At 45.3% G+C, this 11,901-nt stretch overlaps 1 protein-coding gene across 1 annotated transcript; it reads left to right on the forward strand.

Moving 5' to 3' along the window:
• The first annotated feature begins 3,767 nt into the window (after window positions 1-3,767).
• HOXB9 (homeobox B9) lies at window positions 3,768-11,230 on the forward strand. Its single transcript, XM_078641431.1, has 2 exons — window positions 3,768-4,392; window positions 10,053-11,230. The coding sequence occupies exons 1-2, from the start codon at window positions 3,888-3,890 to the stop codon at window positions 10,286-10,288; spliced, it is 741 nt and encodes a 246-aa protein (XP_078497557.1). The 5' UTR covers window positions 3,768-3,887; the 3' UTR covers window positions 10,289-11,230.
• The last annotated feature ends 671 nt before the right edge of the window (window positions 11,231-11,901 follow it).

Consider the following 11,901-nt stretch of genomic DNA (forward strand, 5'->3'; position numbering starts at 1 on the left):
GTCCTATTTTTCTATTATTTGTTGTATTTTCGTGCCAGTCTTTAGGGTGGATGGTAGCACAGTCCTATCTTTCTATTATTTGTTGTATTTTCGTGCCAGTTTTTAGGCTGTATGGAAGCACAGTCCTATCTTTTTATTATTTGCTGCATTTTGTGGTCCTTCTTTGGGATTGAAGGCAGCAGTCACATCTCTCCATTAGTTGTTGTATTTTGTTGTGCCTTTTTGGGGTGGATTGTAACATAGTCATTTCTTCTCATTATTTGTGGTGCTTTGTTGTCCCTCCTTGGGTGTAACATTGTCCTATCTTCTCATTATTTGGTGTGTTTTGTTGTCCTCTTTGGGGTGGAAGGTAGTAACACCGTCCTATCTTTCATGATTGTTGATTTTGTTCAGTCTCTTTTGGGTGCATGGGGCACACCCTAACATTTGAATATGTGAGTCACTTGTTGTCCCTCTTTGGGTGCAGAATACATACTACTATCTTTTTATTAGTTCTTGTATTTTGCTGTCCCTCTTTAGGGTGCGTGGCAGCATAGTCATACTGTTGTATTATTTGTTGCATTTTGTTATCACTCTTTGGGGTGCATGGTAACACGGCCCTAGCTTTTTATTAGTCAATGTATTTTGTTGTCCCTCATTGGGGTGAATGGCTGTATAGTCTCATCTTTTATTATTTGTTATATTATGTTGGCCCTCTTTAGGGTGGAAGTCAGTATAGTCATATATTTGTATTAGTTGTTGTTTTTTGCAGTCTCTCTTTGGGGTGGATGGTAACATCGTCGTTCTACCTTCTCGTTATGTGTTTTGTTTTGTTATCCCTCCTTTGAGTGGATAGTTACATCGTCCTGTCGTTTTATTATCTGTTGTATTTTGCTGTTCCTCTTTGGGGTGGATGACCGCATAGTCCTACCATTTTATTATTATTGGTTGTATTTCGTTGTCCCCCTTTGGGGTGGATGACAGCATAGTCCTATCTTTTCATTAGTTACTGTATTTTGTTGTCCCTCTTCGGGTGTATGGCAACATCGTCCTATCTTTTCCTTTATTGTTTCTGGTTTTGTTCTACCTTTTTGTAGTGTCCAACATCATCTTTTTTTGCTGTCTCTCTTTGTGTTGGTCGGCAACCTCGTCCTAACTTTTTTTTAAATTTGTTGTCTTTTGTTGTCCCTCTTAATGGGCACACATCGCCCTCCTATCCTTTGAATACCGGTTGTATTTTGTAGTCCTACTTTGTGGTGTAGGCATCACCGTCCTATCAGTTTGCTATGTGTTATTTTTTAGGCCCCTTTAGTGCTGCTCGTTAACATCGTGCTATTTTTGTTTGTATTATGCGTTGTTCTATTTTTTTCTCTGAGGGCGTAGCATCACCGTCCTACTTTTTCATAACTCGATGTCTTTTGTTGTCCGTCTTTGGGGCGGATGGTATCACTGTCTTATCATTTACATTTGCTTTTGTCTTTTGTTACCCCTCTTTGGGGTGAATGTGTTTTGTTGTTCCTCTTTTTTGGGTCTTACAATGTGAGTTGCCAAACTGGCCAATCGTTTTAGTTCAGCTTACATTGTAGACAATTTTTGGAATTTCTTTCAACTCACTGCACATGTGAATATTTATTTCTTTTATTTTATTGTGTTGTTGGCCAAAACTCTTTTTTATGTTTAGTGTTACGTTGAAATATTTTCTGTATAATTGTTTTGCTACTACAACGAAAAAAACAACTTTTAATTGTAATGCAAGAGTCGGCCTTTTTTCAAATTTCAAAATTATTGCAGGGCTCCATAATGGTGACTCGTCGCAAATTGATTGGTATTTACCATGCGCCCAGTCAGGGCCAATGAGTTCATCTGGTAAAACCTTATATGGCGAATCTTTCTATAGCACTTTGACCAGGACAGTTAAAATACATAATGTGCAGCAATCGCATTCTTTTGTTAGCGAGAGTGGATTTCTATGCATTAAAATAATGATAAATGTTTTTACCTGTTGCTGTGAAAGAACAAGTGTGTGAGAAATGTTTTAAAAAATCATATTTTCACAACTTCGCCACGCGCATAATGTACGTTTCTTGCTGGTAAATCTTGCCTTGAGATACACTTTGCTATTCGTTTTACTAAATTTAGCAGGTTTTGTTTTTTCCTGAATTATGTGATACCTGATATTAACCGAGTTACAAACACAAAGAGTGGGTGAAAATGTTTGCAGGTGGCTAGTTATTTTGCATTTCACGGGTCATTTGACCACTATGTTTTGGAATACCTGACTGAATGGCTAAACCCACTGCATCAGAGTGGGTGCTTCAAAAGCAGTCCCTTTCCTGGAAAGTCCCAGAAAATCGAGTTTGCTAAGTGTCTCTTCTGCCGAAGCAACAACTGCACAAAAGTAATCTGAAAAAGGTCCTTAGAGGTGAAACTGAATATCCTGGGTAACAACTGCAGTGAAATATATTATTTTGGCTTCAAAATTCCGACTTATGTATTTTAACTTAGGCACACTGTCCACATGGTATATTGCTTGAGATTACTTTAATGTATGCATTTTAAAGTTATTTATCCCAAGCGCAGTCGATTGGCGTCTATTGAAAACACACACACGCTCACTTGCAGGGTGTGTTAATCTGGCTATTTCTGTCAGTCCGAATGACTGCAGGAGGATAGAATCTGTAACCCGAATGTGGCTGGAAGTAGTCTTTCTTTTTTTTTTACTTTCGCTTCCACAGGCAGTAAATCGCAGCCTATAAAAATCAAAGAAACCTAATGTAAGTTGTATTAAAGTATTTAACAGTCGCGAACTTCGGCGCTCCCTGGGACAGCGGCGGACCCGAGTTATTCGATATTTTAACGAGCTTGTAAATCGAGACCAGCTACCGAGTTGCGGAGGGTAATTGAGGGTTTGGAAACGGCTGCAGGCCCTCGTCCTTTCCATTCCTTCCAAGCGCCACCACTAACTATATATATATATATATATATATATATATATATATATATATATATATATATATATATATATATAGATATATATATATATATGTGTGTGTGTGTGTGTGAGTGTGTGTGTATATATATATATGTATATATATATATGTATATATATATATATATATATACATATGTATGTGTGTGTGAATAGACACATATATTATTTATTCACACACACGTTCACACGTGTGTGTACATATATATATATATATATATAAATATGCGCACTTGTTTGTATACACAGGCACACGTGTTTAAGTCTGTTGTTTGTGTTATTTTATTAACCCATCGTCCTGTGCCCTTTTCTTTAACGGAGCAGAGCGTTCAGATAGAAACGTGTCCACGTCACGCTGTCGTGACACATTCCTAAAGTTTCTGTGTATCTACATTTCATTTATTTTCGTAGTGGTGTTATGAATGGACAAGTATTTCTGAAGGTTGAGGCTGTGGGTGCAGTACTGAGATGCCCGCTCCCTCCTCCCCACAAAGGTGGGTGGAGCGGAAAGCCCTCCGTTTTCCCTCCTTGCGCCCCCAGGGCGTTATTAGAGCGCAGAGGCCTAGACCCTGGGGTCCGAGAGAGCGCTGACTCCTGCGTGCGCGAGCGCGCGCGCGTGTGCGCGCCTGCGCGCAGCCGAGCCCTGGCTCGGCAGAGTCTGTGCCGCCGAGGCTGGAATGCAGGAGGGGGTGGGGGTGACAGACTAGCGCAGCCCCTTCTGCGCCAGTGATTTACGCCTTCACCGACGCTTTATCAAGCACTGGGAAAAAGTTTGACCAATCATTGTGCAAGGAGCTCACAAGCGCGCAGCCCGACTGTACTTTTGTTGGCTTGGAAGTTGCGCGGAGTGGCGGGAGCCCCCGGTGCATGTGACAGTGCTGTTCCTATCCCCCGCTGCCGCCGTGTATGATGTCTGACAATGTCCATTTCTGGCACTCTTAGCACCTACTATGTGGACTCGATTATAAGCCACGAGGCCGAGGAGCCGGCGGCCGCCAAGTTCTCCTCCGGCCAGTATGGGGCCGGCCGGGCTCCTGGGCAGGTGGAGCACCTCGACTTCCCCTCCTGCAGCTTCCAGCCCAAGGCTCCGGTGTTCAGCGCCTCGTGGAACCCGCACCCCGGGGGCAGCCTGCCCGCCTCCGTCTACCACCCCTACCTGCAGCCCCCGGGCGTGCCGGCCGCCGAGAGCCGGTACCTGCGCAGCTGGCTGGAGCCCGTGGCCCGGCCGGAGCAGCCCGTGGCCGGGCAGGTGTCGACGGTCAAGGCGGAGCCGCTGCTGGGCCACCCCGGGGACCTGCAGAAGCTGGGGGGCCCCGAGTACACTTTGGACAGTCCCGGGGCCGAGCGAGGCGCCCCCCGGCCCGGCTACCCGGACAATAAAGGCTGCGACGACGGAAGTGAGGACAAAGCCGGCGCAGATCAAAGTAAGTTGTAGCCGGGAGGAAGTGGAGGGGAGTGTATAGCCTGCGGGGCCATAAACCCCAGCAGAGGGCGCCCTGGCAGCTGGAGGGGTGGGGGTGCGTGGGGCTGCTGCAGCTACAGCACAGAGGCCATGGAGGGAAGCAAGAGGCGCTGTTGGGTGTTACAAACTTTACCTCCCCATGTATACATCTACACCGCAGCATTCGTCTGCCATTCAAAATAGTGTCACTTATAGGGAGGCACGTGAGCTCACACGTATGCAGTATATGTGCACATGTCAGAGAGGGGTCTTAAAAGCCACCCTGCCAGTTTACAGGCGCATGTTTACATACTCAAGAGTGTCTACAATTATTAGCACACCCGCACACACCGAGGACACGTGACAAATCAGATATGCATGTGTGATCGTGCATAAGTATGTCTGTTTACACTGCTGTCTGAGCATATGTCTACATGCCTGAATCTATGAATAACATGGATACGTGTAGTTTATACTAACAGTATGAGTTTCTACTTTAATTCAAGATCTCGAGTGTGTGTGTGTGTGCGCGCGCGCGTGAGAGAGGTGTGTGAGGGTTTATATTCAGCTATAGCTCTCGTGATGTGTGTGTGAGGACTTAACAAACTTACTCATTAATACAGGCTGGCTTTAAATGACTCTGCAATGTGTGCGCGCATCTCTGGATTGAAGGAGAGGGGTGTCTTATAGCAGATCTAAATATATATGTGTGTGAGAGAAGTGTGTGCGTTTTTATATTCACAGCTATAGCTCTCGTGGAGTGTGTGTGTGAGGACTTAACAAACTTACCATTAATACAGACTGGCTTTAGATGACTCTGCAATGTGTGCGCGCATCAATGGATCCAAGGGGAGGGGTGTCTTCTATCAGATCTAAATATGTGTGTGTGTGTGTAAGATGCCTATTGTCACGGTAAGGTAGATCTTGTTGTGGATGTGTGTGCGTGTGTGTGAATGTGCAATAGCCACGGAGGGGACCTCTTTCTGTGGTTTGTGTGTAAATATGTAGTAGTGTTTGCGCGCGTCCGTATTTGTGTATTTGTATGGTCACGGACTGGTATCTCCTGCTGTTTGCGCGTGCGTGTGGCTCCCTTGCTGTATGTGTGTGTCCGTGCGTGTGCATAAATGTGCAGTAGCCGTGCAGAGGATTTCTTGCTGTATAGGTGTGTATGTTTGTGTATTTTTTGAGCGAGCTTATAGTATACTCACGGACAGGGATCTCTTGTTGTATAGATAAATATCAGTGTAGGAGTTCCTACAGGCACGTCAGGGATACCTCTATAGATGTATGTGTGTGTGTGCGCGCGCCCGCGTGAGAAAGAAATTGACAGAGTCAATGTGCCTGGATACAGAACTTGGGGACACCATGTCATGAGTTCAGTTTTACTGTCTGTCTGATAAATGTGTGTATTTGACAATGAGTGAAAAAATGGACTCGGGTGACAATGAGTGATAAGATGGACTCGGGTGAGAATGAGTGAAAAGATGGACTCGGGTGACAACGAGTGAAAAGATGGACTCGGGTGACAACGAGTGAAAAGATGGACTCGGGTGACAACGACTGAAAAGATGGACTCGGGTGAGAATGAGTGAAAAGATGGACTCGGGTGACAATGAGGGAAAAGCTGGACTCAGATGACAATGAGTGAAAAGATGGACTCGGGTGATAATGAGTGAAAAGATGGACTCGGGTGAGAATGAGTGAAAAGATGGACTCGGGTGACAATGAGTGAAAAGATGGACTCGGGTGACAACGACTGAAAAGATGGACTCGGGTGAGAATGAGTGAAAAGATGGACTCGGGTGACAATGAGGGAAAAGCTGGACTCAGGTGACAATGAGTGAAAAGATGGACTCGGGTGATAATGAGTGAAAAGATGGACTCGGGTGAGAATGAGTGAAAAGATGGACTCGGGTGACAATGAGTGAAAAGATGGACTCGAGTGATAATGAATGAAAAGCAGGACTCGGGTGACAATGAGTAAAAAGATGGACTCGGGTGACAATGAGTGATAAGATGGACTCGGGTGAGAATGAGTGAAAAGATGGACTCGGGTGACAATGAGTGATAAGATGGACTCGGGTGAGAATGAGTGAAAAGATGGACTCGGGTGACAATGAGTGAAAAGATGGACTCAGGTGACAGTGAGTGAAAAGATGGACTCGAATGATAATGAGTGAAAAGCATGACTCAGGTGACAATGAGTAAAAAGTTGGACTCAGGTGACAATAAGTGAAAAGCAGGACTCGGGTGACAATGAGTGAAAAGATGGACTCGAGTGATAATGAATGAAAAGCAGGACTCGGGTGACAATGAGTAAAAAGCTGGACTCGAGTGATTATAATGAAAAGCAGGACTCGGGTGACAATGAGTAAAAAGCTGGACTCAGGTGACAATGAGTGAAAAGTTGGACTCGGGTGACAGTGAGTGAAAAGATGGACTCGGGTGACAATGAGTGAAAAGATGGACTCGAGTGATTATAATGAAAAGCAGGACTCGGGTGACAATGAGTAAAAAGCTGGACTCAGGTGACAATGAGTGAAAAGTTGGACTCGAGTGATAATAATGAAAAGCAGGACTCGGGTGACAATGAGTAAAAAGCTGGACTCAGGTGACAGTGAGTGAAAAGATGGACTCGGGTGACAATGAGTGAAAAGATGGACTCGAGTGATAATAATGAAAAGCAGGACTCAGGTGGCAATGAGTGAAAAGATGGACTCTGGTGACAATGAGTGAAAAGATGGACTCTGGTGACAATGAGTGAAAAGATGGACTCGAGTGATAATGAGTGAAAAGATGGACTCGGAAGGGGGGTGGTGCCCCTACTGCCTGGCACCCGTATTTTCGAAAGTGGTTTGTGGTGCAGGCAGGTGGGCCTAGAAGTGTTGGTGCAGCCGAGGTAGGAGCGGCCGCGGGGAAGTTTCACTCTAACACTGACGCGCAGGAGGGGAGGGAGTCCATAGGAACAGGCACCACGCACAACAACACACTTACTACAGACAGAGTCTGAATGCCAGGCGTGGCAGGAGCACTTCGAAGTGGGTATCGCTAGGCACCGAATGGGCATTGTTAACACGAACATTAAGAGTAAACAAGGGTTGAGGGGGACCTGGAACAAGTGTCATATTGTTTTTTTTGTTTTTTTTTCACTGTCGCCAAGTTCCATACATTTTTATTTCACAGTGTAGCTGTAACAAATACAGAATCTTACACATATACTCAAACAGGCGCTTAAAAGAAACACATTCATTCACACGAAGCCTTAAAAACACACTTGTATAGAAAGACGAGCGCAGACCAACAAACAAGAATGCATTTACACCGTGCAAACGCAGGCACACATATAGGTAAATACACACACGCGCGCACACAGACGAAAAACACATACATCCTTAAAAACACACTAATATGCATAGATGAGAGCGCGCATACAAATAAACACAAGGTATACACTCGGGCAAGCACACGAATGACGAGGCACACACACCACGCACAAATACACACCCGCCAGTGAATAGGCACATACACCACACACATGCACACCGACAGGAATAGGCACAAACAGATATACACACATCCTTACAAACACACTTATTAATATGCATAGATGATTACTCACACACATACTCGACGCACACACTCGGGTAAGCACACGAATGACGAGGCACACACACCACGCACAAATACACACCCTCCAGTGAATAGGCACATACACCTCACACATGCACACCGACAGAAATAGGCACAAACAGATATACACACATCCTTACAAACACACTAATTAATATGCATAGATGATCACTCACACACATACTCAACGCACACACTCGGGCAAGCACACGAATGACGCGGCACACACACCACGCAAAAATACCCACCCGCGAGTGAATAGGCCCATGCACACCGACATTAATAAGCAAAACACATATACACACATCCTCACAAACAGACTAATGTGCATAGATGATTGCCCACACACAAATAAAACACAATGTCTACACTCAGGAAAACACAAACGTATGAAGAGTCACGCACACCACACATAGACACGCACCCGAGTAAATAGGCACACACACAAACACTCGCGCGCACAGCCCGCAGACACGAATAGGCACAAACACACACATACACAGACATCTTGCTGGAAAGACAGACCTAGCTCTCTCCCCCGGGCCGGCATCCAGTTCAAACCGCCCCACAGCGGTGGATGAGGTACAACCGACCGTGTGCAAACAATGTCTCGGCCTCAGCTCTAAGAACGAGGCCGGGCTCTGGCTGCCGAGCAGCACGTGTTATTAAAAGTGCATGCTGGCTACACACCCCGATGAGACACGTCGGTGCCGCCTACCAAAGGTTGTGCCTTCCGGTCTTGTTTTATTTACCTTCGTAATGTTTCTTTTAGAGGATGTGTCTATGTGTGTGTGTGTGTGTGTGTGTGCGTGTGTGTGTAGATATATATATGTATATATATGTATATATATATATATATATATATATATATATATATATATATATATATATATATATATATATATATATATATATATATATATATATATATATATATATATACACATAAACGTACGCGGGTGCATGGTATGTTTGGCAGTTGTCAGGCTCCTACTGAGTAAACAGAGTATGAAAGTGGGCGCACAAGTTGAGCCATAAAAATGCAAGTTCTCCAGACAATGCACACATAAAAAGGCGAGCTCTGAATACATTTATGGGAGGCTGCGGTTATCAACACACAGATCTGTTCTATGAAAGGCAAAGCCCATTCATAATGTTGGTTCGGATTACGACGATTAATTATTCAAGCGCCTTCCTCCTCCCCTTTTAATATTTAATTCGGCTGCGCCCCGCATTAAGTCCGACGTGTCTTTAACATGCAGTGCTTACTCGAGGAGATTAAGGGCCGCTGCCTTTAAAAGTCCACTCACTTCATTTATATGAAGAAGGGGTCGGTGCAGCAGTCCACAAATCTGCGGCCCGGGCCCTTCCTGGCGCCGCGCCTGCGCGCTGGATTCTTCCCGTTGTCTTTCATTCCAAGGTGTGCCTGCTGTCTCAGGTGTCACCGGAGCTTTGTTTCGGTGCCCCGACCTGCAAGCCCCTTCAAACACTGCACCTTTCACTGGCAGATCCCTGCGCACCCGACGACTCCTGGGTGCTCCGGGGCGCGCGGCTGCTGAGCGAGGCGCCTAGCAATGGCTGCGTATGAATGAAAGCGCTGGGCTCGCAGCCTATTTACAAAGCACTCGGTACGAGTGAGTTAAGGTGTGCCTGGCGACCTGCGTGCACGGCCTGCATTACTTTTTAAGCGGCGCTGGCAACGCCTGCTAATGTATGGACAAGCCGTACACAATAATATAGGACTTCCGCCTGGGAAGGGTGTTTATCATTATGGATGGGCTAGAATGAGTCTGCGCTGTAACTCTCTGCATGTGTGACATACATCTTAAGAGATGATATGGATAGGGAATCATTGGCGATATAACATACTCGAACTCCCGGGGAGACAGGCCCGGGCCTCGTGGCTCGCGCATATTTCAGCCCAGCCTGCTGCTTCTTTCAGCCCAGCCTGCCTTCGTGGCGCTCCGCGGTGCTCGGCCCACGCTGACCTGTCTCTCTCCCCTTGCCTTGCAGGTAACCCCGCGGCTAACTGGATGCACGCCCGCTCGTCCCGGAAGAAGCGCTGCCCCTACACCAAATACCAGACGCTGGAGCTGGAGAAGGAGTTCCTGTTCAACATGTACCTCACCCGGGACCGCAGGCACGAGGTGGCCCGGCTGCTGAACCTCAGCGAGCGCCAGGTCAAGATCTGGTTCCAGAACCGGCGCATGAAGATGAAGAAGATGAACAAGGAGCAGGGCAAAGAGTAGCGCCTGGTGCGTGCTAGGCGCTGGACAGCACCACCCACTAGAACACACCCGGACTTGCATGCCACGATCGGGACCTTTTCTCCCCATTTAGTGTCCACAACTGAAGCTGCCTATTGTCTTTCAGGAACGTGCTACTGTCTTTCTACTTTGTACAGACTCCTCTAGCATAGCGCCTCGTTTAGTTTCTAGCAGCTGGCGCGTGGGAGCAGCGAATGAAAATAATAATAGAAGATGCTCGCTTCCACTCCGGCCAGTGTGCGTCCCTTGAAATGGCAAACAAGAAACGCCGTCTTCTCGAAGGGTGAAATGGAACCTGTCTGCTTCATTACAGGACCGTCTCCGCTTCCATAAAACCGCGCTTAATTGCAAAAATAAATCATTATTTTTCAATCCAGCAACTTGCTATCCACAAGAGGTGATATACGGCCCCAAATTTACCTTTTCTAGCGTCTTTAAAGGAGCATCTCCTAGCATTCAATCCGAACAAATGGCACAATGAACCTTTTCTACTGCCCCCTGAGCCCCCCTCCCCGAAACTACCCCGAGATGTGTAGCAATTTAGTACAAGAAAGGAGAACTTTGGTGATTTAGTTTGTAGACGAATCTGATTACACAAGGCGTTTTTCTATCGAAATCAACCTATTTGTGAATGAAGAGGTAACATGTCTTATCAGTGTTAGATTATTTATAATTTATTGTGAAATAAATTTATGCTAAACTGTAGATAGTTCCACGCAGAGATAATGTGACCAGGCTGGTGTTCGTACATTTTCTTTGTCTATTGTTTCTTCTTCAGAGAAATGTATACTTGAATGTTTCATATAACCTGTTAGATGCGAGTTATTCTTACGTGTTACATTTTAAAGTTTGTTTACATTTTTGTAAAAAAAACATTACACACTGTTGTGATTATTTTCACATTAAAATGAATATTGTTATTGACTTCAGCGGTACTGTTAATTAATGCGGCCCTGGTTCTCATTGAAGGTACTATTTCCGTTCATAAAGATGTACATTCTCCTGTTTCGTTGGCACATTTCACACACATTGATTTCTTATTCTATTATTTATTTATTTTGTGTTTTCGCTGTATTCTGTACACAGTATTAGCTTTCAAACAACTAAGCACCGGGGGTCCGAGGCAGCGATAAGCCACTGCGTGCAAAACATGTAGTATTTTAGTATTAAACAGGGCAACCGCCCGCCCATCTTGAACATTTCAGCTCTTGTACCTTAATTATCCAGATACACAATTGTCACCCGAGAGAAGGAAGAAGCTGCGATGCGACAGTAAGGACTGCCAAACGTTTGAAAAAAAATTACCTACAAATATCGCATGGCACTTTTGGAGTTGGGCCGACATATTCCAAATACCAGATGCTCATTTTTTCTCCTGCAGTACTTTCTCTCTCTCTGTATATGCGTGTTTGTATAATTTTGTGAGAGCTTTTATTGTATTTAATCACATTATTTGGCGACAGGTCCCTTCTGATCTACTCAGCAGTTAACGCTCAAGCAGTGGGTGTGCATTTTCCTGCGGTGTCGCTTCCCAGCCATGCAGAGTGCTTTGTAATTTTTTTACGTCGATAGAGGACAGGCCGGAGGCGGCTACG

The sequence above is a fragment of the Lissotriton helveticus genome, chromosome 5_1 (genome assembly GCF_964261635.1).
Source record: "Lissotriton helveticus chromosome 5_1, aLisHel1.1, whole genome shotgun sequence".
Lineage (NCBI taxonomy): Eukaryota > Metazoa > Chordata > Amphibia > Caudata > Salamandridae > Lissotriton > Lissotriton helveticus.

Bases quoted from the DNA above. Each gene is read 5' to 3' on its own strand.
- HOXB9 (XM_078641431.1), top strand. From the start codon at position 3,888: ATGTCCATTTCTGGCACTCTTAGCACCTACTATGTGGACTCGATTATA. The intron at 4,393-10,052 runs GTAAGTTGTAGC...CTTGCCTTGCAG, and splicing joins CAAAGCCGGCGCAGATCAAA to GTAACCCCGCGGCTAACTGG.